The 27,205-nt window shown below is 40.9% G+C and overlaps 1 protein-coding gene across 2 annotated transcripts in view; it reads left to right on the forward strand.

Annotated features, from left to right (window-relative positions):
• The window catches only part of sh3pxd2aa (SH3 and PX domains 2Aa), a 309,383-nt gene that overhangs the window by 170,647 nt on the left and 111,531 nt on the right, over positions 1–27,205 (forward strand). For both annotated transcript variants that reach the window (XM_072557306.1, XM_072557307.1), the window contains exon 7: positions 21,727–21,858. In XM_072557306.1, the coding sequence (XP_072413407.1) occupies positions 21,727–21,858 (132 nt within the window). The remainder of the gene's footprint in view (positions 1–21,726; positions 21,859–27,205) is intronic.

The raw sequence follows: 27,205 nt of genomic DNA on the forward strand, positions 1-27,205 counted from the left end.
CAGAAAGCCAATGTCCCAGTCAGAAGCTGAGTCCTAAACAGGTGGCAGCACCAGCAGGTGATTGTAAAACTCAAATTTAAAGCCACACACAAAGCTGGACAAAATATTTTTAATGTGTGGCATCTAGGTAACTAGGAAAGATATTGTATGTGTGGATAGTGATTGAAAAATAATCTTCATATATATGCCTTTTATGAAATATACAAAATGAGATGCAGCAGCATTCCCCTCCCTGAGCTTTATTATAAGTGTGCCATCAAGCCAAATCGTTAATTGCCTCCTTTTTTTATTCTCCAGAATTGACCAAAGTTGAATATTACATCAGTGTAATTGTACCAGAAACTGTTCCAGAAGTGCACTGGTCCTTTGGAAGCTTGTCACTAAGATTGGACTGAGTTTGGCCTGCGATTGTATTATACTCCTTTTTTGCCCATTTTTGAATCTCATGAGCTGCAACTAATACTCGTCATTGAGATTTAAGAAAGGCAGTATTAAATTTCATCATAACTTTGTGACTGTGAGCTTAGGAAACCAAGTCTCCTGTACGTAATTTCATTGGTGAACACTTAGCCTCTCTTTGATTCTTGTTGGCTTTGCTTTAGCTAAACTGACCTATTTTCTCCTCATCAAACCTATCATTAGCACCTATTTTACATCTCAATCTAATCTTTACCACATTGCCTTTTGCTCTGGGCACCCTTAACATCTGTTCTCCTTTTCTTTGTCAATAGCATCAAAACCATCATTTTCTAACCCCTTTCAGTTCAGAAAAATAATCTTTGGAATTGCATTCTGAATGATAACAGCACCCACTTGATTTGCATACTTCAAGTCACTTTCTGCAAAATAGTAATAAGGGCCTCAGTCATATACTGTTCCATTGATGTGTGTATTCATCAATTTTAATTATTATTCTTGAACCATGCAGTCAGTTGTTTAACAGAAATCCCTCGCATTGCAGAGTTTCAGGTACAACTCCCAACAATCTGTGGTTTCTGTGATGGGTGGTGGGCGAGTGTTGTCAGCAGTATGCCACTTCTGTCTTGCTCTTTCCCATTTCCCACATACTTATGATTAAAATTTTAAGAGCCATGATGCAAGCAGGGAACACTTAAGTCATGAGACCTGCTGCTGGCTGACAATGCTGTGGCTACAGAGGGGGTTTTAATTGAAGCTCCTAGCTAAACATGGGAGCTCTCAACCGAAACAAAAGCTTTACTATGCAACTCCACACCAAAGCAGACAGCACCAAAGTGGAACTGATGTTTTTCAAAATTATATTTCCTAATGTTTCACGTGACATTGGTATATTTTATTCATGTGTTTTCTCTTTTTTTTTTGTCTCTAGCTTTGTCAGAGAGCTTAATGGTGCCCAGTGTTGTACTCATCACTCTGTGGACATAGCTGAACTTGCCAGCTTAGCTGGTCCTCCATTCTATATATTGTAAAGGACATTGTCAAAGCTCAGTTTCAGTGGGGATTGATTGAAACCTAAACAAATATTTAAGTAAACAAAATAAACTCAGCGAGTTTGGGAGTATCTGTGGAGAGCGTAAAATTAATGTTTGAATCTGATATGACCATGTGTTGTTGGTGAACTCATTATCCTTTGAGGGCTGTGCCAGTCAACTCTGAGGTGGACACACATGTAGGCTCCTCATTGTCTTACCTTGACTGGCTATTCCCACTATTCTTTCCCATCATACCTAAGAGATTAGGTTTTCAGGTCCTTCCCATTTCATTGCTCCTGACCCCTGATCTGACTCTTTGTCCTCCCCAGAATCCTTTTCCATTCTTCCATGTCCCTGAACCAACTCCATACACAACCCTATAGTCCTTACCATTCACTCACCCTTGATGGTTCTAAATCTTTATGCAAGCTCCCAATCTTCTGTCTTATCTTCTTAGTGCAAATTTTTCCTGTGACTACAGTTGGTTACTCTCCCACAATGTAATGACAAAGTGATTCACTCCTGGTGCTTTACCTATGATTATAGATATAGTCACTGTCCTCAAGTTGTATTTGCAGACACAGCCACTTTCACAGTGTGTTTACAGAATGACTATCCTGGCTGTATTTCTTGCAATTAGATGCTGTTACAGAAACCAAACTGTATTTACAGAGACAGTCATCTCTCTGCCTGTATTTTCTAAATTACAGACACAATCACTCTTCACAAACTGTCTTTTTGTGATCACACAAATGCTATTCATTAGTGTTTGCTCTGGTTTCAAGTACAAGTTCATCTCTTAATTTTTGTTTTTCCACTGTTGGTACAGTATGTATTTCAATCTATTCTTATTTTCTGTTCAGCGTACAGCTCATAACTATTGCACACTCAGTATTAAACAGGCTCAGTATATTCAATATATAATTAATGCCAACTAAAAACAAACCCAGTTGAATGACTTCTTTCAAAACGTTTCTGAATTGCTCACAATGTTTAAATTAAGGACTCAGCGACAGAAATGTGGATACGTGGATAGAAGAGGGACAGGAATGGTTGTTGGAGGTTTCTCGTTACAGATGTTTCAGTAAGATTAGGGAGGGTGGTAAAAAAGGAGGGAGGGTGGAGTTGCTAATTAGAAATGGTATAACGGCTGCAGAAAGGCAGTTCGAGGGGGACCTGCCTTTGGAGGTAGTATGGGCTGAAGTCAGAAATAGGAAAGGAGCAGTCACCTTGTTGGGTGTTTACTATAGGCCCCCCAATAGCAGCAGAGATGTGGAGAAACAGATTGGGAAACAGATTTTGGAAAGGTGCAGAAGCCACAGGGTAGTAGTCATGGGCGATTTCAACTTCCCAAATATTGATTGGAAGCTCTTTAGATCAAGTAGATTGGATGGGGCGGTGTTTGTGCAGTGTGTCCAGGAAGCTTTTCTAACTCAGTATGTAGGTTGTCCGACCAGAGGGGAGGCCACATTGGATTTGGTACTTGGTAACTAACTGGGACAAGTGATGGGCTTGTTAGTGGGTGAGCATTTTGGTGATGGTGACCACAATTCTGTGACTTTCACCTTGGTTATGGGAAGAGATAGGTGCGTGCAACAGGGTAGGTTTTACAATTGGGGGAAGGGTAAATACGATGCTGCAAGACAGGATCTGAGGAGCATAAGTTGGGAGCATAGGCTGTCAGGGAAGGATGTGGTGGAAATGTGGAACTTTTTCAAGGAACAGATACGACGTGTCCTTGATATGTATGTACCTGTCAGGCAGGAAAGAGATGGTCGTGTGAGGGAACCTTGGTTGAAGAGGGAGGTTGAATGTCTTGTAAAGAGGAAGAAGGAGGCTTACATAAGGTTGAGGAAACAAGGTTCAGACAGAGCATTGGAGGGATACAGGATAGCCAGAAAGGAGCTGAAGAAAGGGATTAGGAGAGTTAGAGAGGGCATGAAAAATCTTTGGCGGGTAGGATCAAGGATAACCCCAAGGCATTTTATGCGTATGTGAGAAACATGAGAATGACGAGAACGAGGGTAGGTCCGATCAAGGATAGTAGTGGGAGACTGTGTATTGAGTCGGAAGAGATAGGACAGATCTTGAATGAGTACTTTTCTTCAGTATTTACAAATGAAAGGGACCGTATTGTTGAAGAGGAGAGTGTGAAACGGACTGGTAAGCTAGAAAAGATACTTGTTAGGAAGGAAGATGTTTTGGGCATTTTGAAAAACTTGAGGATAGACAAGTCCCCCGGGCCTGACGGGATATATCCTAGGATTATGTGGGAAGCAAGAGAGAAAATTGCAGAGCCGTTGGCAATGATCATTTTGTCTTCACTGTCAACGGGGGTGGTACCAGGGGACTGGAGAGTGGCGAATGTTGTGCTCCTGTTCAAAAAAGGGAATAGGGATAACCCCGGGAATTACAGGCCAGTTAGTCTTACTTCGGTGGTAGGCAAAGTAATGGAAAGGGTACTGAGGGATAGGATTTATGAGTATCTAGAAAGACACTGCTTGATTAGGGACCGCCAGCACGGATTTGTGAGGGATAGGTCTTGCCTTACAAGTCTTATTGAATTCTTTGAGGAGGTGACCAAGCATGTGGATGAGGGTCGAGAAGTGGATGTAGAGTACATGGATTTTAGTAAGCATTTGATAAGGTTCCCCATGGTAGGTTCATGCGGAAAGTTAGGAGGCATGGGATAGAGGGAAATTTGGCCAGTTGGATAGAAAACTGGCTAACCGGTCGAAGTCAGAGAGTGGTGGTAGATGGTAAATATTCAGCTTGGAGCCCAGTTACAAGTGGAGTTCCGCAGGGATCAGTTCTGGGTCCTCTGCTGTTTGTAATTTTTATTAATGACTTGGAAGAGGGAGTTGAAGGGTGGGTCAGTAAATTTGCAGATGATACGAAGATTGGTGGAGTTGTGGATAATGAGGAGGGCTGTTGTCGGCTGCAAAGGGACTTAGATATGATGCAGAGCTGGGCTGAGGAGTGGCAGATGGAGTTCAACCCTGTCAAGTGTGAGGATGTCCATTTTGGAAGAACAAATAAGAATGCAGAATACAGGGTTAATGGTAGGGTTCTTAGTAAGTTGGAGGAGCAGAGGGATCTTGGGGGTCTATGTTCATAGATCTTTGAAAGTTGCCACTCAGGTGGATAGAGTTTGTAAGAAGGCCTATGGTGTATTAGCGTTCATTAGCAGAGGGATTGAATTCAAGAGTCGTGAAGTGATGTTGCAGCTGTATAGGACCTTCGTAAGGCCACATTTGACATACTGTTTGCAGTTCTTGTCACCTCACTTTAGGAAAGATGTGGAAGCTTTGGAGAGGGTGCAGAGAAGATTTACCAGGATGTTGCCTGGAATGGAGAACAGGTCGTACGAGGATAGGTTGAGAGTGCTAGGCCTTTTCTCATTGGAACGGCGAAGGATGAGGGGTGACTTAATAGAGGTTTATAAGATGATCAAAGGAATAGATAGAGTAGACAGTCAGAAACTTTTTCCCCGGGTAGAACAGTGTTACAGGGGGACATAAATTTAAGGTGAAGGGTGGAAGGCATAGGGAGGATGTCAGGGGTAGGTTCTTTACCCAGAGAGTGGTGGGGGCATGGAATGTGCTGCCTGTGGGAGTGGCAGAGTCAGAATCATTGGTGACCTTTAAGCGGCAATTTTGTTCGGCACAACATCGTTGGCTGAAGGGCCTGTTCTGTGCTGTATTGTTCTATGTTCTATGTTCTATGACAGCTAGTAGTGCCATGATCGCATTGTTAATTGAGTAAAATTTAAAGTAGGAATTGCAGCTGAACAGTTTAAATCACAGGATAGGAGCGCAATGAAATATAGGCAAATATTAAGAAATTTGTAGCAGTGTATTTAGATTAGATTCCCTACAGTGTAGAAACAGGTCCTTCAGCCCAACAAGTCCACACCTACCCTCCGAAGAGTAACCCACACAGACCCATTTTCCTCTGACTAATGCACCTAACACTATGGGCAATTTAGCATGGTCAATTCACCTGGCCTGCACATCTTTGGACTGTTTGAGGAAACCGGAGCACCCGGAGAAAACCCACGCTGACACAGGGAGAATGTGCAAACTCCACATAGACAGATGTCCGAGGCTGGAATCGAACCTGGGACTCTGGTAATGTGAGGCAGCAGTGCTAGCCACTGAGCCACTGTGCTGCCCCAAATTTGTAAACTAATGTCATGATTACTAAATATACAGTGGTACATTTTGATAGAATGGAGAGAATTTTCACGCTCCTCTGGAAAATAAGAGTCAGAGGACAGAATCTTTCATTTTAGACCTTAAGCATTGTGTGGATGTATTAGAGGTTGATACTTCCATTGCACCTTGGATGGGTTTTCTCGCACAATCACATGCTTTTCAGCTCATTCCGTATGAATGCAGAGGAGTGGTGAATCTTATGGAATGGGTAATCAGGATGTTCTTGGCCCACTGGGATTTTCCAGTGTCAGAGGTTTGGGAGTTATTTTTACAGGCCACTGGAACTCGTTTTTACTTACTGCAAACCTGCAGGCAGCGCATTCCATGCCCCCACCACTCTCTGGGTAAAGAACCTACCCCTGACACCCCCCCTATGCCTTCCACCCTTCACCTTAAATTTATGTCCCTCTGTAACACTCTGTTCTACCCGGGGAAAAAGTTTCTGACTGTCTACTCTATCTATTCCTTTGATCATCTTATAAACCTCTATCAAGTCACCCCTCATCCTTCGCCGTTCCAATGAGAAAAGGCCTAGCACTCTCATTGTTTGCACCTATGTTGTCTGCTGTCACCCACCCTGGAGATGTCTCAGACCAGTGACTGTCCCAAGGATTAGCAGTGCTTTTTGAAGTTCTGGTCCAGGCCATCTCTAAAAGAAGAGAAGTTCTTCTCATCTGGGATGGCAGCAGATAGCACTTCCATCAGAACCAAACCTGCTGGGGTGAGATTGAAGCACAAGTCAGTGCCCATATGCTTAATATGAGCACCCGGATTCAATGCAAGAAGACGAACTGTCTTCTGTAATTTTCAAAGGTAAGTGGAATCGTGTTCTCACTGCAAACCCAAACTCAGAGATGTCAGTCAGTCGATGCCAAATCACAGGCATACCACAGAGCATGATCTATCTATAAGGTTAATGTGAACTGAAAGGCTGTCAACTATTCCCATTTTGTAGGTGTTCTAAAGTTCACAGACAGTGAGGTTCTACTCACTTGCTGGAGAGGGCTTAGAACCTGCATTGGTATACATGCTCAGAAAGCACTTGTGAATCCATTTCTGTGATACTTATGGAATCCCTACAGTGTGGAAGCAGGCCATTCAGCCCATCGAATCCACACCAAACATCCAAAGAGCATCCCACCCAGATCCATTCCCGACCCAGATTATTACCGACCCTATCCTATCCCTTTAACTCTGCATTTCCCGTGGCTAACTCACCTAGCCTGTACATCCCTGGAAACTATGGGCAATTTAGCATGGCTAATCCATCTAATCTGCATATCTTTGGATTGTGGGAGAAACTGGAGCACCCTGAGGAAACCCACACAGACACAGGAAGAACGTGCAAACTTCACATGGATAGTTGCCCGGGATGGCATCAAACCTGGGTCCTTGGTTCTGTGAGGCTGCAGTGCTAACCACTGAGCCACTGTGCAACCTTACTCCTGTTTATTTGCTTGCAGAATAAGATTCCCAAGGCCCAGACCAGGAGAGGGGTTTCAGATCTGCGAATCCTAATCCTATATGAAGAGCAGGCCATAGACCTGGTATAGAGGGCCATGACTGTTCCTTCACTGATGGGGAGACAGGAGTACCATAAGAAGCCTGATGTCTTCTGTTGTCAAATATACAAGCAGTGCCAGGCATTGGCCAGACTGTGCTTCTTCACCAACTAATTCTTTATCTACTCCACTCCAGGTATTTGCAGCCACCAGGAAAAGAAGAAGCACAAAATACCACAACCTTCTTAGCAGTAGTAGCATCATTTTCTCCAAGGATGATGTTCTAACACCTCAAAGTAGGTACCAACACAATGTTCACTTTCTCTGTCCATCAACATATGGACATTCACTTCAGTGGATCCACTGGAGTAGGCTTGAGGCGTTATCTATGGAGCACATCACTGATACAGGTCCATAACTGGTGGAAGTAGCAACACCTAAGATCTCTGACACTCTGCAGGAGACAAGACAACCTGCTGAGCCCAGTGATAGGAAGGGAAATATCAGGCAGTGATGCCAAAGGCTCTCATTAAACTGAAGCAAAGGAAGCCCATCAAGTTCTGTCAACTGTTATGATTCTGGCATGCGGGTGCTTGGCTACCTCCAGGGAAAGAGTGGTGGTTTCCTTCAAAAGCCAGGTGCAGCATCGCTCAACTGTTGCCGGATTTATGTGTAAACCTGGAACTCATTTATGTACCTATGTGCGCTCAACACCATTAGCAAAGTGAGAGAGGGATAATGCATCTCAATCTCATTCTAGGTGCCCTTCCATCTCAAGGAGACAAGGAAATGCCAACATGCTGTAATGCAAATGTAACCAGTTGCCCCTTGCACCTGCACAAAAACCTGCAAAGCTGATTGTCCTGGCTATCTGACTCACCTCATCCAAATGAAAGTGTATAACTTGGTGAACTTTAATGAAACAAAATCAGTTACTTTGCAGATACATTTATGAGTGGCTGACTACAAAATTCCTCACGAGTCTGCGGTGGCTACCTGAAACAATCCACTTACATAAAAGTTAGGGCCATTTCTTACCTTCTTGGTGACTGGCATGGGATTGTATCCCAGTTCTTGTGAATACATTGAATCATCCAGTAGCTGACTGATATAAGATGCAGCATCCCAGGAATCTTGTGATGCCCTAAGCATTGCCTGTCTTTAATTTGCCTCTGGCTGCTTGCTCTAGGCAGTGCTCCTCCAGGCTGGATTTCAGCCTATGATTGCTAACGCTTCTGCTTTGGAACTGGTTCCTCCTTAGCTGCAAGTTGAGCAGAAAAATAACATTGCTGGTAGGTATCATTGTGTTGCCAGTTTTAGGCGATCTGTTAAGATACTAATTTGCAATGTTCCTCACCTGGCCTCCAAATGTCATGATGAGAAGACAGGAAAGTGAAAATAAGTGATTATCAAATCAGATCATTGATTTGTGGAGCAGACTCAATGATCTGAAGGCCTACTACTGCTGCTATGTTATATGGTTTTAAACGTGGGATTCAGCCCATTGTTCAGCTTTTCTTTCTTTTCAAATCTCTTCCTGTCTATGCCCACCACCAATTTTAATAGCTCCAGTTTCCTTACCCTTTTCATCACAGATGACCAATCCCTCAACACCTGTTTTCGTTAAGAGGAAAGACTGTGATTTCTGCTTCTTCCCTGAGGTGAGAGAAAAACAGGCCAAACAGCCCTGACTAACACCACCTTCCTCTGCTTTGCTGAACTGAATACATTGAACAATTTCTTTGTTAAGTAAGCTGAATGATTTTCTCCTGCTCTTGATTCATATGTTTGTATTTAATATAAATTACACCTGGCATGGTAGAATTTGAATCTGTGTCCTCAGAATATTTGTCATTATGCCACTGATTTCCAATTAGAAAAATATTGATGCCAACGATTATGTATTACTTTATTATCAGGTATAGTCTACAAAACAATATATTTTATTAAATGTTGTAAATCATTCATTAGGCCTTAGCTATAATATTATCACCACTCTTTATGAAGACTGTCAAGATCTTTGACAGGGTGTAGAGAATGTTTAGTGTCACAGTTGTGTGGAAAGATTGAATAATCTAGGGTAAAGAGAAGGGGAGATTTATTGAGATAATATAGTTATTTTGCTGTTGTATTGTTAATAGTAAAGGCTAATACTCTGATACCTCCCCTAACCGTTAAATATATACAACTGCCCAGACTGAGTTTTAAATGAAATGTTTACCTCATTCCTTCTTTAGAGAAGATGCCAATAGTCTGCTTTGTGTTTCTTTCGCCATGTTGTTTGTCCTCCTCTCTCTATTCACACTCTTCTCCATGTTCTCTTTTCTGAATAGTATGGCTGTGATCTAAAACAAGGCTAGGGTGTTGAGCACACAACCCTGTACTCTGGAATGGCGAATGTCCACCCTTTCTCTTATATACACTGACTGCTAGGTTATTACTTTGCCCATTTTGCCTAAATTTTTCCATTTCCTGGTTTTCAATAATGTACTTATTCAAAACTTAAATTTGTTCCAAGACAAGTGTGCAATCTGACAAAGATTTTATATACATGCATTTGACAGGGGTTTGGTCCAAAAGTATCATAATTACAAACACATTAAGTTGGCCTTAGCGAAGCTTTTTTTAAATTTCCTACACAAATCTGAGCTCAGTTTCTGAAGTATATTATTTGCGTGGCCCTCATTTTATACACAAAGTCCTACACTTAACTTTAAATCAGCTTAAATCTAATTGGAGCTAAGTGTATTGAAGCAGAGTTCAGATTAATTAATTATTTAATGACTTCTATTTAGGACCATAATTAAAATTTTGCTAAAGTTCTCATTAAATTCTGTGGAACAGAGGATGTAGCAGTAACAATGATGCAAGATGAGAATCTGAATTCACCTGAGTTTGAGACAGGGAAAAGAAGACTCTAGCTGTAGAAAGAAAGGTTTAAATTGTTATAACATTTGACGTAAGATGAATAATTATGCCTGATTCCTTGATTTGCGCATCTTGATTAAGCATTTTCCAGAAATAGGATGGTAATTTCAGCCATCCTCTGAGCCCACCCGTAGCAGTTGCACAGTTAAAATGCATTGTGCAGTATGAATACAAAATCTAAGAGAGAGGCAAAAGTAAACATTGGACTACTGGAAGATGAAGCTGGAGAAATATTAATTGAGAACAAAGAAATGGCAGAGGAACTGAATAGGTACTTTGCATCAGTCTTCACGGTGGAAGACATCAGTAGCATATGAGAACTTCAGTAGAGTCAGGAGGCAGAGGGGAGTGTTGTAGCAATTAGCAAGGACAAGGTGCTGGGGAAGCTGAAAAGTCTGAAGGTGAGTAAATTACCTGGACCAAATAAACCCCAGGATTCTGAAGGAAATGTCTGCGGAGATTATGGAGGCATTAGTTGTGATCTTTCAGGAATCACTAGAATCAGGGAGGATCCCAGAGGACTGGAAAATGACTAATGTTAAGACCCCTGTTTAAGAAGGAAGAGAGGCAGAAGATGGGAACTTATAGGCTGGTAGCCTATCTTTGGCCACTGGTAAGATTCTGGAATCCACTATTAAGAATGAGATCGCGGAGTACTTGGAAATGCATTGTAAAATAGGGCTGAGTCAGCATAGCTCCATCAAGGGTGGTCATGCCTGAAATATATGTTAGAATTCTTTTGACAAGGTAATGAGCAAGTTAGAAAAAGCAGAGCCGGTGGATGTGATCTATTTGCATTTCCAGATGGCCTTTCACAAGATGCCACACAGAAGTCTACTAAATAAAAGCTCATGGTGTTAGGGGCGAGGTACTGGCATGGATAGAGGACTGGCTGACTGGCAGAAGGCAGACAATGGGGACAGAAGGCAGACAATGGGGATAAAGGGGTCCTTTTCAGGATAGCAGCTGGTGACTTGTGAGGTTCCACAGGGGTCAGTGTTAGGACCACAACTACTAACATTATATATAAACGATCTGGACGATGGAATTGAGAGTATTGTTGCTACGTTTGCAGATGTCACAAAGATAGGCAGAAGGACAGGTAGCGTTGAGGTACAGAGGCTGCAGAAGGACTTGACAGGTTGGGAGCGTGAGCAAAGAAATAACAGATGGAATATAATGTGGAAAAGCATGAGGTTATTCACTTTGGTAGGAAGAACTGAGGCATTGACTATTTTCTATATGGAGGAAAGCTTTGGAAATCTGAAGAACAAAGGGACTTTGGATTCCCAGTCCAGTTTTCATAAGGTTAACTTGCAGATTCAATTGGCAGTTAGGAAGGCAAATGTAATGTTAGCTTTCATATTGAGAGGGTGAGAATATAAGAGCAATGATGTAATATTGAGGCTGTATAATACTCTGGTCAGATTCCATTTGGAAAAATGTGAGCAGTTTTGAGCCCCATAATCTAAGGAATGATGTGTTGTCGTTGGAGGAGATCCTGAGGAGGTTCACAAGAATGATACCAAGGATGAAGGGCTTATCGTATGTGGACTTTGAGTCTGCATTCGATGGTTGAAGGGTGGATCTAATTGAAACTTACAGAATACTAAAATAGAATGGAAATGCAGTAGGAGAGACTAGGACCTGAGGGCACAGCGTCAGAGTGAAGGGACAACCCTTTAGAACTGAGATAAGGAACACTTTCTTCAGCCAGAGGATAGTGAATCTGTGGAACTCATTGCCACAGAACGCTGTAGAGGCCAATTCACTGAGTGTTTTTAAAATGTAATTGGTAAGAGTATCAAAGTTACAAGAGGAAGGCAGGAGAATAGGGTTGAAAAACACATCAGCCATGATGGAATGGAAAACAGAGTCACTGTCATTCCATCCCTTCACTGGGGCCATCCTCAGTGGAAACAGAACACTATTTATTTTTTTTCTAGACCTTCTCTGTAGATGTGTCTTCAGTGCTTGCTACAATAACCAGCTTTAGCCATTGCTCGCAGTTGTACTGCTTGGCCTGGTAAGCTGCCTAGCCCTCTTGAAGGCAGTCTTTTTGCCTTTAAAGACACATAACCCTTGATGGTGCATAGTAAACTGCCTGATTAGCTTGCTTAGTTATGCTGGAGTTTTCAGATGTGGCAGTGGCATTAAATACAACCTGCCACATTTCTCCAATAACCAGTCATCAAAATATCGAGATATGCTGTATGAAAATCATGTAAAACTTTACTAAGAAGCATTTAGGAAAAGTTAGGTAACTGTGATTGGGCTTGTTCTAGTTGGCTTCTGTTGAAGTTAATTTTACTTTTATATTTTTAAGTCTACTTTTCCCTGTGTATAATTGGCTTTGATGAGCTTTATGTTACTGTATATTTTCTGTTTCCAGTAGTTGGCATTGTTATTCTGATTTCTGTTGGTGTTTAAGTCATAACAAGTAGAAGGATGAGGAATGGTGTTCTTTGAAGGATTTTAAACCACATACATCATTGAAATAATTGAGCAGGAATCTTTGTGGAGGCAACGGATTTGAATGCAGTGACATCTGAGACATTTTTTTGGCTGCCTTTGACCCTCCACACATATCTGTCCTCAGAACAGCAGGTCCATTTGCTTGGTAGAAGTGGACCTTAACATAACCTGATGATTTTGTGCAATCTCAACATGTCAGGGAATAACTTCCACTTCAGGAAGCCTGCAGTCTGTGAATGCATCAGACAAGTAACAGCCATAGAGATGTACAGCACAGAAACAGACACTTCAGTCCAATTCGTTCATGCTGACCAGATATCCTCACCTAATCTAGTCCCATTTGCCAGCACTTGGCCCATATCCCACTAAACCCTTCCTTTTCATCTACTCATCCAGATACCTTTTAATTGTTGTAATTGTACTAGTCTCTACCACTTTCTCTGGCCATTTATTCCATGCACGTACCACTCTCATGTATGAAAATGTTGCCCCTTTGGTCCCGTTAAAGTCTTTTCCCTCTTACTTTAAACGCATGCCTTCTAGTTTTGGACTGCCCTACCCTGGGGAAAAGACCTTGACTATTCACCCTATCCATGCCCCTCATGATTTTTTAAACTCCTATAAGCTAACCCCTCAGCCTCTTATGCTCCAGGGAAAACAGTCCCAGCCTATTCAGCCTCTCCCTATAGCTCAAATCCTCCAACCCTGGCAATATCCTTGTAAATCGTTTCTGAACCCTTTCAAGTTTCACAACATCTTTCCTTTGATGGGAGACCAGAATTGAATGCAGTATTCCAAAAGTGGCCTAACCAATGTGGCCTAACCTGGGCGGCACGGTGGCACAGTGGTTAGCACTGCTGCCTCACAGCGCCAGAGACCCGGGTTCAATTCCCGCCTCAGGCGACTCTCTGTGTGGAGTTTGCACATTCTCCCCGTGTCTGCGTGGGTTTCCTCCGGGTGCTCCGGTTTCCTCCCACAATCCAAAAAATGTGCAGGTTAGGTGAGTTGGCCATGCTAAATTGCCCGTAGTGTTCGGTGAAGGGGTAAATGTAGGAGTATGGGTTTGGGTGGTATACGCTTCGGCGGGTCGGTGTGGACTTGTTGGGCCGAAGGGCCTGTTTCCACACTGTAAGTAATCTAATCTAATCTAATCTAATGTCCTCCACAGCTACAAAATGACCTCCTAACTCCTATGCTCAATGACTGACCAATAAAGGAAAGCATACCAAATGCCTTCTTGTACTGCCTGTCTACCTGTGACTCCCTAACATTACAAAGATACAATACTTTCTTCAAGGGATGCATTATTTGAATAGGGTATACATTTTCTAGTATTTGCTGGGGTGGATGGTGTGACGTTCTCCTTAGTACAAAGTGTTACACATACACTGGGATGGGCATCAAATCTTAAATTTCACCAATACAGAGATATGATGAACCTTCACTGCACAAACTCTGTTATAAATATATGTTTCCTTGAATATGGAGACCAAAACTGAACACAGCATTCCAGGTGTGGTTTCACAAAGGACTTGTACGGCTGTTATAAGACATCTTTGCTCCTATACTTAAATCCTCTTGCAATGAATGCCAACAAAGCATTTGCATCCTTTGTTGCTTGTTCCACCTGCAGGCTTGATTTTGGTGATGGGTGAAGAACAGCCCTTTATACATTAATATTTCCCAATCTGTCATCATTTAATTAATAAACGATACAGAAATTGCTGGAAAAACTCAACAGGTGTGGTAGCATCTGTAGAGATAAATCAGAGTTAACGTTTCAGATCTGGTGACCTTTCTTCAGAATTTTGACTTCTCTCCACAAATGCTCCCAGTTTTTCCAGCAATTTCTGTTTTTGTTTTTATTTCTGATTTCCAGTCTCCACAGTTCTTCCGGCTTCTCATTAAAAAAATATATACTGCAATTCTGTTTTTCCTACCAAAATGGATAATGTTACAATTATCCCCTTACATTACATCTGCCAGGTACTCACCTTCTCTAAGTTACCTTTGAAGCTGTTTTATCTCCTCCACACCATGCTTAAATCCTTTTAGTTTTTTGTTGTCAACAAATTTGAAAAGATTATATTTTGATCTCATCCATATAAGTTATTGATTTATATTGTGTATAATTGGGAGCACAACACTGATCTCTGTGGTACCCCACTTTTCATTCCCTTCCACTTGAAAAAGATCCATTTATTTGTCCTGTTTTTTTCTTGTTAGCTAGCTAATTCTCAGTTCATGCCAGTATATTACCTTCAATCCCAAGTGCTTTGATTTTGCATGATAACCTTTATTGTGGAACTATTAAAAACTTGTTGAAAATCCAAATACATCTCATCCACTGGTTTTCTCTTATCTATTTTACTAGTTAAAACCTCAGAAAAACTCTGTCAAATGTGATATAGAGTCATAGAGTTATACAGTATGGAAACAGACCCTTCGGTCCAACTTGTTCACGCCGACCAGATATCCTAAACTGATCTGGTCCCATTTGCCATCATTTGGTTCATGTCCCTGTAAACTCTTCATATTCATGTACCAATCCAAATACCAATTACCTGTTGTAATTGTATCTGCCTCCACGACCTCCTGACAGCTCATTCCATACACGCACCACCCTCTGTGTGAAAAAGCTGCCTCTTAGGTCCCTTTTAACTCTTTCCCCTCTCATGTTAATAGTATGCCATCTAGTTTTGGACTCCCCTACCCTGAGGAAAAACATTGCTATTCATCCTATCTATGCAGCTCATGATTTTAAAACCCTCTATAAGGTCACACTTCAGCCTCTGACACTGTAGGGAAAAATCCCATTCCTGGAATCAGATTGATTTCGGGTAATCCCGTTGGTGTTTTCTAAATGGTTGGTGTCCTGTTGTCACAGTTTTAGTTTACAGAAAATGCTGGAATCTATTGCAGATGTTCCTCAGCAAGACCACCAAGCCGTCAGCACCAAAGGCAGTGATGCTGTTCATTATCTCTACAAGGTCAGCCAATACCACAATGGCCCCTTTTAACAGCAAACCACATCTCTTCAATTGTTGCTGCTTTAGCAATATTAAGATCCCCAATCAAATAAGAATGCAATTCCAGGCAGTCAATCTGTGCTGCTGTTTACATTTGGAATATTTTTGATTTGTCTTGATTTTGCTTTATTTGCTTTCAGACAGCAGCATTCTGGTTCTTGCTCATGACCAATCCTTTTGACATTGTGTCACCAACTCTTTGCAGTCATTTAATCTCTCCTGTCTTCCACCTTATCAGGAATTTTCTCTTTTATTACTTTTCCATCCTTCCCCCTTTGCCACTGCTTGGAATCTGTTATATTTCTAACTTTTTCCAGTTCTGGTCATCAATCTAAACTTAGTTAGCTGTTTCTGTATCCACAGAGACTACCTGACCTGTGAAAAATGGATGGCCTGGTTATTAACTACTTGAATTTAGGAACAATGTTGATGTTGTCACAATTTTGTCACTCTAAAAGCATCTTATTGGCCTTTGACCATTATGAGTTAAGACTACCCAAGACAACTCTGCCACCCACAAGAAATCCTTTGCTTTATCCAGTACTGTGTCTAAGTGGAGTACAGAATATGGTGTTTTCCATCACCTGTATTATTTGTCAAACCACGCTCAAAACTTCGTTATCTGTTTCCAATTCAATCCCAGCCAATACTCTGTTACGACTCTGGGTTAACGCATCAGAGTTGTACCAAATGTTAGAAGATTTTTTAAAAATATGTGCAGGACCCTCATTTACCTGACTTTCAGACCACAGTCGATAAACGCTATGCTCCAAATTTCCATCAAACAAGAATGATTTGTTATAAGTAATTAGAATATAACTACAGGAAAACAGATATAAAGATAAAACACGACTAAAGTAAGCTTCTTGCCCCTACTCAACCCCTCCTTGCAAGCAGACAAACAAACAAGGAATATAGATTATTGATGGAGGTAGAAAAAGTGGGAAATCATTTCAGTGGTCTTTGCCTCATGGTTCCGATATTGAGAGGATTCTTCTTTGAGTGGCCAGACCCATTGTTAATATGGTGACTTTATCTAAACGCTTCCACTGGTACGTAGGAGTAATTTGGAAAATGTCTCTGATTTATTAATTCCTAAGTCATAGCTTACAGCAACAAGTCAGGAAAAGTAACTGGTTTATTCAGGTTTAAACTGAGCTTTTGACTGGAGACAACAAGCAGCTTCAGGGCTAGAGAACATCTGAACACCTCTCTCTCTCTATCTCTTTTGTTAGCTTGTTTTCAGCTCCAAGCTGCTCAGTCACCCAAGAACCAATCACACAGTTGTTCGCAAGTGAAAGACCAGTGACTAGTGAACCCCTTGTTGCCATCTGTGTACACCTTTAGCTCCAGATCATCTGTAATCAAATTTCATCACTGTTTGTTCAAACAGTTTTTTGCTGCCGCTGATGTCAGGTTACTTGCTTTCAAAACTGAAGCCATGATTTCAAATACTGGCTTTTAAAACAGTAATTTTTCATTTCAGTCCCCAGATTTTAAAAACAAAAAAGATAAAAATACATAGGTTTACTTTACGATAGATGGATGGTCATTGCTAAGCAATTGAGTATGGTTAGGACTTGTGCAGAAGCCTGAGGAACTCCTGTGGAGATGTCCAGGAGCTGAGCTGATTGACCCCACCAACCACAAGCATCTTTCTTTATGCTAGGAATGACTCCCAACCAGCAAAGAGTTTTCCCCTGATTCTCATTGACTGCAGTTTTGCTACACCTTCTTGATGCCATACTTGGTCAAAGGGCACTCACTGTCATCTCGGGTTCAACTGTTTTGTTCATATTTGGAACAATGCTGCAATGAAGTCAGGAGCAGAGTGGCCCTAGTCGAATCTAAATCAGGTTGATCCTTTGCAAGTTCCACTTGGTAGCACTGTTGAAGACCCCTTCCATCACTTTGCCTTTGATTAATATGCAGTAAATGGCTAGGTTGCGTTTGTCCTGCTTTTTGTGTACAGGACGAACCCCTGGGCAATTTTACTATTTGTTGGTTAGATAGCACTGCTGTAGCTGTAATGGAACAGCTTTGCCAGGGCATCTGGTTAGTTTTGGAGCACAGCTGTTCAGTATGATTACTGGAATGTTATCTGGGCCCATACTTCTTGCAATATCCAATATCTTCAGCTGTTTCTTGATAGCATGTGGAGTGTGAATTGAATAGGTAGAAGAACGGCATCTTTGATGCTGGGGACCTCAGGCAGAAGTGGAGATAGATCAGCTACTTGGCACTTGCAGCCAGAAGATGAATGCAGATATTTCAGCCTTGTCTTTTGCATTTATATGGTGTACTCCCCAACATTGAGGATGGAATATTTATTGAGCTTCCACCTCTGTTTAGTTGTTTAGGTGTGCACCACCATTCCAGATAATTGAACCTAGATTTGATCTAGCAATTGTGAGATTACTTAGCCTTGCTGGTTCCATATTTGGGATGCAAGTAGTCCTGTGTTATAGCTTCACCAGGTTGATGCCTAATATTTAGGTATGTTTGACACTGCTGCTTGTCTGCCCTTCTGCTATGTTCGTTGAACCAGAGTTTACCTCCGAGATTGATGTTAATGGATGAATGGGAGCTATGTTGGATTATGAGATGACAGATTGTGGTTGAATACAATTCTGTTGTTTCTGATGGCCTACAGGACGTTATGGATACCCAATTTTGAGTTACTAGAACTATTTGAAATCTGACCCATTTAACATGTCGATATGCCACCTGTCATAATGGAGGGTATTCTCACTATGAAGATGGGACTTTGTCTCTGCAAAGATTGTGTGGTAGTCACTCCTATCAATACTGACATGTATGGATGCATTTGCAAAAGTTAAATAATTGAGGACAAGGTCAAGTATATCTTTCCTTCTTGATTGTTTCTTCTTTACTTGCTGCAATACAGCTTGCAACTGTGTCATTTAGAATTTGGCCAGTTCAATCAGAAATGGTAATTATGAACTACCCTTCATGATGAACATTGAAGTTCCCCACCAATTCTGTGTCTGTGCCACCCTTAGTATGATTTTGTGAGTTTGTACATGTCCAGCTGTTGCTTGTTGAGTCTGGGACAGCTGTTGCAATTTTGGTACAAGTTCCCAGATTTTAGAAAGGAAGACTTTATGTGATGACTGGATTGTGTTTACTGTTGTGATTTCAGCTGCGTAGGTTGATGCCATATGGACATCCAGCTTCATTCTTGTCTTTAGGCTTGTACCACTTTGATACAACTGACTGGCTTACAAGATAATTTCAGATGACAGTTAATAGTCAACCACGTTGCTGTAATCATGTGTAGTTCAGATCAGGTAAGGACAGCAGATTTCCTTCCCTTAAGTTCATTAGTGAACCAGCTGTGTTTGATGATAATTGACAGTGGTTGCATGGTTGCTATTAGGCTGGTTCTTAAACCAATTTCGCCATACTGACGTACAATCATAGAGTCATAGAGATATACAGCACGGAAACAGACCCTTTGGCCCATATCCATTGAAGCACTTCCGATTCATATACCCATCCAAATGCATTTTAAATGTTGTAATTGTACCAGCCTCCACATTTCCTCTGGCAGCTCATTCTATACACACACCACCCTCTGAGTGAAAAAGTTGCCCCTTAAGTCCCTTTTAAGTCTTTCCCCTCTCACTCTAAACCTATGCCTTCTAGTCTGGATTCCCCCATCCCAGGGAAAAGACCTTGTCTATTTGTCCTATCACCTTGATTTTATAAGTCTCTATAAGGTCACCCCTCAGTCTCCGACACTGCAGGGAAAGCAGTATCAACCTATTCAGCCCCTCCCTAGAGCTCAAATCCTCCAATCCTGGCAACATTCTTGTAAATCTTTTCTGAACTCTGAAGTTTCACAACATCCTTCCAACAGGAGGGAGACCAGAATTACACACAATATTCCAAAAGTGGCCTAACCAATGTCCTATACTGCCGCATCATGACCTCACAACTCCTATACTCAATGCTCTGTCCAATAAAGGAAAGCATACCAAACACCTTCTTCACTATTCTACCTACGACTCTACTTTCAAGAAACTATGAACCTGCATTTCAAAGTCTGCAACAGTTACATAGTCAGTGGGAATGGTGGGAGCAATGGTTGGAATTGAATCCATTAATAGCCTAGTGATGCTACCACTACACTACTTCCCCTGTTGCCAGTGTGAACTGGGAATGAGAGGGAACAGTTCAAAATCTGCCAATGTAAACTTGTGAGGAGAGTTTGCGAAGGGTTTGGGGAAGGTATAAACTGAGAAATTGGAGTGGAGCAAAGATAATGGTATGAACTGGAGCAAAGGAATGTTTTTTTTATGTCTTTATGAGTACAGTAAGCAGTCAAACAGAGATATTTATTCGCAGTAACAACCACAAGAGATATGTGATGATTGCCTTAATTGTTGTTATGATCTTCCACCATAATTAACAATGTTTGAAACTCCTTGATGCTGACATTGTGATAAACCAGGACCCCACTGCATTTCACTAGTTACTGTCAGCTGATAGTCAAAGCTGTTTCTTAATAGTTCATTTCACTCATTTATGTCTTTCAAAAACTGAACAAAAAATATTTCTTACTACTTTATAAGAAATGGAATTTTGACACGAAAGTGCAATGGCAGCACAGGGTTAACTTGGATGCTTGAAAAGCAGCTGCATTCTGCCTTGTAATGCTGTCAATGAGCATGCAACAGCAAGCCCCGTACAGTAGGAATTATTGTGTGGTTTATGATGGTTCTGTGTATCTCATTTGATTTTGTTAATAGGAGCTTTTTCTTTCTCTTATCCTCACCCTAAAATGTGCCTCTCAGCAAAACAGACTGTAGCTAGGAGTAGGCTGGCTGGCTGTTTCACCAGCTGCTGACTGACTGCCAATGACTATCTGTGGCCTGGCGTCATTATACATGGCTGAACTGAACTGAGCTGTTTACGTCACTGACTCAGTTCTGGGTAGGCTTTTGGGATAAAGAGTTGTCTCAGTGTCCGATATATTGGACCCAGGGCGAGTTGTCTGATTAGGATTGCATTGGATTAAGGTGCATCAGAATGAGGGGACATGCTTCCTTTTTCCTGCTTGAGAATGATGGACAATGTTGAGATTTGTGGCTCTTTGGCTGGACTCCCTGGCTGGAAACTGTGGGCCGTGCCTGGTTTAATTGCTCTTCGTTGTTTGGAAAAGTAACTTTATACTGAGGGTAGGGTGTATGCATTGGAGCTGTCAGTGAAGATATTACCGAAGTTGAATGAATTTGGGCAGGAATTGATATTCCGTAGAATAATTTGTTGCCTTCTATGGAATATCAGTTACTGCCCAAATTCATTCAACTTTGGTAATATCTTCACTGACAACTCCAGTGCATACAACCCACCCTCAGTATAACAGATGTTGTCTTTGTTGAGAAAGCCCAGCAGAGTTGAGAGCACCTCTGTTATTCCTGATTTTTGTGGAGTTTGTCAGCATTTGGAGCGAATGGATTAGTGTCTGTTGCAACAGCATGAAAGTGAACGGCGTTGTAATGTAGATCATTTATTTAGAAATGACTTTGGGGAGCTGCACAAGAAAACAGATAATAAGATAACAAAGCTGGCAAATATAACTTTTCCGTATCTGACTGTTATGTAAACAGCTCCCCTCCCTGATCCGTCCCACTCATGTGTTTCTATTTAAGGCTTTAAGAGCAGTCGATTGCTATTGGTGTTCTCATCCCCCACACTGCCTCTGGTCTCTCCCTGACAGAGAGGGACAGGACAGGCTGTTTATTATTTTTAACTCTGTCTCTGTAGCGGCTGCTGGCAATCTCTCTGATTATGTGTGTGAGATGAAATTGAGAACTGTGAATCTGTTGGACTTTATGGATCATCTTGTCTGGGATTAAAGTTCCAATAATGTTAAATTAAATGCAAATCTGAGGATTCAAATGTTAAGCAGTGCAGCAGAGGGACTGGAAAGAAGATTCTATATGGCCAGATCTTTAGGAATATGCTGTACATCAAGCTTGAGTTCTGATTGGTTGAGGGGTGCTAAAGATTCGGCCTATCGAATGTGGGATAGTCTGTCGCTCGCAAGGAGCCATGGCTGCGAGTTGGCTGACAGCTTGCTTTTTCCCTACTTCAGGTTCAGAGGCTGTGTCAGAGCCCATGGTTTTGGATCAGTATATGGTGGTCGCCAACTATGAAAAGCAGGAGAACTCTGAGATCAGCCTAAAGGCAGGAGAAGTGGTGGATGTTATTGAAAAAAGCGAGAGTGGTAAGTAAGAGAAATAAGTTTTTAAAATCTTCCTTCTTTCTCTCCCTCTCCCAGACCTAGTACTGTACATTACTTCCATCTGTGTCTGCCTTTGGCTGAGTATGAGGAGCTCCCTGTTGCTTTGGGCTCAACGCCAAGATCTGCCTCTCTCTGTAGGAATGTCTGCAAATTCTATATTAATTAAGAATGTAAAAGTGCTATAAACACAGTCCATATCACAATATTACCAGATATATATTAGAGTGTAATCAGCATTGATCACTTCCATGAAATTCAAGGTTATTTTATATTTTTCCAGCCCCTTTCCTATAAACATGTGGTTGCAGTTTGGAATTGATCCATTCTTTTCCTGAAAATTCCTATTACCATTTTTTTTCCTTTTTGACATCGATATACATTGTGGCTGTGTATTTGTGTGATAAAGCTGAGCTGGATTTCAGCATTATGCAACCTAGATCTTACGTTTCTGTGCAGTTTCATGAAGTGTTATGTATATATAGTGAACTTGCTGTTGCAGCAGTGGCTATTTTGTCTGCAATGTTTAGATAGTGACCGGTACACGTACTATTACTGCATTGTGCTGGTGCGCAAAGTTGTTCTGACAAAATTAGTTTCTATGTAGGACCTATGTAGACTACATTGGTCACTGCCAGATTCTCCCTGTCTTTTACACAAGGCAGCCTATCACTTTTACTCCATTTTTGTTTCATGATAATGAGGGTTCGACTTAAGCATTAATTATGCTAATATTTTGGGAGATGGAGTGAAAACTGCAATCTTGTGGTAAAACACTGCCCAAATCCTTGGAAAAACAGGGATTAATTAAAAATGTTTTGATTTGCTGTTTGAGCACTGTGCCCAAATGCAGCGAAATTATCTTTTTCTCAAAGTTCAGTGGTAGCCAAATCCAACAGTGTGTACAGCCTGCTGTGCTTTTCCAGCACCACACTTTTCAACTCTGGTCTCCAGCATCTGCAGTCCTCACTTTCTCCCAGTGTGCACAGCAAGTAGGACACCCGTTTCAGTGTGTATAGTGACCACATTATCTATTTCAATGTATACAGTAACTTGTGTGATCCAGCACAATACATACAGTAACCAGGTTTTCCAACACAATATACATAGTACCGAGTGACTCAGCACAGTACATGCAGTAACTAGATGATACAATGCAATGTACACAGTAACCTGATGAGTTAGTACAGTATAGTACAATATACATGGTAACTGGGTGATCTAGCACTAGATGATCTAGTGCAATGTGCATCCAGTTGCCAATTGAACAGTGTATATGAAATTGAGTAATAGAGCACATTGTATACTGTAAACAGGTACCCCAGCTCAGAGTGTACAGTAACTGGATGACCTAGTGCAGTGTACACTCTGATAGAAAGTGCATGATTTATACATATTAATATCATTTTTAAAGTTCGGATTTTAAACTAGTGGCATATGGTTGCTGGTCTATTTTTGTGAAGGGATTTAACTTAGGTTAATCTTCCCAGAACCATGTTTTAAACCATTATCTGCCAGAGAGTAGATGGCTGCAGGGCCTTCTGGAGTGTTAATGGAAGTTTTTTTATATTTTGGATCTACAACAGGAGATAGAAAGCATTGAAAGGCATTAGTTTGCTTTTAGGGGTTAGAATAAGCAAGGATTGATTTTGGCTTAGAAAAAATTACAGATTGGAAAATATTAAAGGTGACCTGATGCAAGTACATGGAGAACACATGGGCAGCGGACATACATGAGAAGAGCAGTAGTGGAAAAAGATATAAACCAGTAGGAAAGAACTCTTTTAGTCTGTTCATAACTGTCAGAGCTAAAGTGTGATATCAGAGCAAAAGAGCCAGGAGTTTGGGGGGTTATTTTCTTCATATCACTTTTGATTGCCCAACGAGTTTCAATCAGATTATTACAGCTGAAGAGTAAAGTTAAGAAATTCAGTCCTAAAATAGTTAACATACAAATTAATTAGTTATTTAAATAGAATAGACATGGCTGGGCAGGCGATGCATTGAGGCTGCTTTTTTTTAGGAGCTGGTTGATGCAATATGATCAGTAGTGATCACACTGTACCATGTGAACAGTAACTGTATAATCAGTACAGGTAGTTTTCAATAATTTGTTGGGTGCATTCTTGTGTTACCCTGCATTATAGAAAATTCACATTTTAGAAACAGCACTTGAAGTGTTGGCAATATAATCGTGTTACAGCCCACATACGTTTTTAAAGTTTGCGCTTTAGAAACAGTGCCCCCAATTTGTCAATAGTGTTACAGCAAATTCATGTTATAGCAAAACGACCTGTACAATGTATACAGTGATTTAGTGATGCAGGGTAGTGTGAACATAGCCAGATGAGCTAGTAAAGTATGTATAACAACCAGGTGATCCATTGCAGTATATACAGTAACCAGCTGATCCAGCACCACATATACAGTAACATGTGATCCATTGTCATGTGTACAGTAACTGGGTGAACCAGCACAACATGTACAATAATTGGGTAATCCAGCTCAGTTTGTACAATAATTGGGTGGGGAGTTTAAAACCTACTAACAAGGTGATCAAGCATAATTTGTACAGTGACTAGTTGATCAAGCCTAAGGTGTACAATAATGGTGATAATCAATATGTACATTAATCACAATATATACAGTAATCAGGTGATCCAGCACAGTTTGTACAGTGATTAGGTGATTCAGCCCAATAATCAGGTGATCGAGTGCAATGTGTGCATTAATTATTGTTGATCTACAAATGCTGCTTATTCATTAAATAATCTATTATATGTAATCAATTATTTTTGTATTTTGTTATTAGCTTGTGACTTTACACAAGTTTCATGCATTACAGCTCAAATTTTCTCTGGATATATGCTGCCTTGTTAAATAATTATTAAGCTGAAAAGGATTCAAATAATTAATCATCTGATCGTGTGGCAATTAAAACCTGCTTACAACATGGTGCAATTAACCATTACTTTTTCTACAGCTGCACAAGCATCATCTTTTGTGTTTTTTTATTCTTCCATGGGATGTGGTTATTACTACTACCCATCCCTACTGTCCCCTAAACCAAGTGTTTCAACCATTTCAGAGGATCATTGGGTACCAAACACAATGCTGTGATTCTGAAGTCACATGTGGGTGAGACTGGATGAGGATAGCAGATTTCCTTTCTTAAATGACATCATTGAACCAGGTGACATTATCACAGCACTATCATCTCCCATTGATAAGGAAAATAAGGTGGGCTATGCACAGAATTCCATCATAGTACTCAGTATGAGCAGATGTGCGATCATCCATTTTTAACCTAGAAAGGATAGAATAAATAACTTTATAAATAGTGAGAAGTTAGCAACATTGAAAAAGATGCAAAGAGACTTTGTAATTGAGGTACACAGATCATTAACATTAATTTTGAATGAGATTGATATTTCTTCATACTCCAAAGTTGCTAAGGGACATGGACAAATGTTAGCATATCGAGTTGGTCACAGATCATCCATAATCTCAAAAAATGGTCTCCTGTTATTCCCATGATTTTATAACATAATAAGTGGGAGCAGAATGAGACCATTTCGTCCCTCGAGGTTGCTCCGTCATTGACTAAACGATGATTGGTTGATCTGTTGTGAATGCTATCTACTCCGTTAATCTTTGATTCCCTTGCCTATTAGGAACCTGTCTACCTCCACCTTAAAAATATTCTATGACCCTCCCTCCATCTCCTTTTATGACAGAGAATATCCAAAGTAAACTAGCCCTCTGAGAGGGAAACAAGTCCTCCTCATCCCTTTCCTAAAAGGGCGAGCCCAATCTTAAAACAACATCCCCTAGTGGACTCATCCACAAGAAAAACATCTTTTCCATGTCTGCCTTGTCCAGACCATTTAAGATCTTATGTACTTTTCAATAAAATTACCCGTCACTCCTGTAAACTCCAGCAGAATCAAGCCCAGCCTATCCAACCTATTGTTATTGATGGTTGAAATGTGTTAATAATCAAGCCCCACTATTCTTTAAGTTGCACCACACGTATAAATGTTTAAACTCAGTTAGTCACCAAAGTGTTTCTCTTTGGTGCAGCTATCCTGAATAAAAGACACTTTCACCAGGCTTCTTCAATAACTCAAAATTATTTGTTTATTATAACATAAAACCTACAGTCGGTTCTGCTATAGAACATATTTCTTCAATGTGAATGGCTTTAACATGATTAAAGAATCTAGACAGTTATTTGTAAAATGCAAACTTTCCTTACCTGCATTGGCTATAATGCAGTTCCGGCCCTATTAAGTTTAAATGGCGCAGCTATTGCATGATTTTCTTATCACCCGAGATCCATGAGAATGGAACTATCGTGTTATTTCAGAACAAACTGTATTCGTAAAACAAGTTGCAAAACAGGTTATGTCTAAACTATAACCTATTAATAAATAGGTAAAAAAAACACCCTTATATCCAACTCACAATCCAAGATCTAACTGCTGACAATAAAGTTCCTACATGGGACTGTTGTTTCCCCATGGTTCATAGCACTTCATGAAATAAGGGGAGAGGGACTGCTGAAATGCTCACACATATTGTTGCAGACATGGGTAAGATTACTGAGTCCAGGCTCACTTAGCCTAATCCTGAGATTGTGAAAATCCCATATAGTACGAATCCCACATGGCACGTGCTAAATGGGATAGATTGAAAACGCCCTGGCAGCTCAAGACTGGACATCCATAAAGTGCAATGGGCTTCATTAACAGCAGCAGAATTACCACTATCTGTAACCTCATGGGTTGTCATATCCTACTGTACAATTGCCATCAAGCCAGAACATCAGCCCTCGTACATGAAGACATGCTAGGAGCAAAGCTAGGCATCCCTAAAAATGAGGTGCCAACCTGATCAAGCTACAGGACTACATACAAGACAAACTTCAAAACCAGTATACAGATCAGATCTAAGCTCTACAGTCCTGACATATTCAGTTATGAACAGTACAAGAGTATTCCCATCCTCATTGATGGGAGCCAACAATAGACAAATCTGAAGCATTTCCAATTATTTTTAGCTCGAACTGGTGAGTGAACAACCACCTGATGAAGGAACAGTGCTCCGAAAGCTAGGCTTCTAAATAAACCTGTTAGACTATAACCTGGTGTGGTGTGATTTTTAAATTTGTACATCCCAGTCCAACACCGGCATCTCCAAATCATGCCAGACTTACTTATCATCCCCTCCACATTCTCATCTGTACTGTATTGTTTATATTTTTATTGAACAATAAGGGACCCAGCACTGATCCTCATGATATGCTACTGGACACCGATCTCCAGTCACA

This window comes from Chiloscyllium punctatum, chromosome 38 (genome assembly GCF_047496795.1).
Source record: "Chiloscyllium punctatum isolate Juve2018m chromosome 38, sChiPun1.3, whole genome shotgun sequence".
Classification (NCBI taxonomy): Eukaryota; Metazoa; Chordata; class Chondrichthyes; order Orectolobiformes; family Hemiscylliidae; genus Chiloscyllium; species Chiloscyllium punctatum.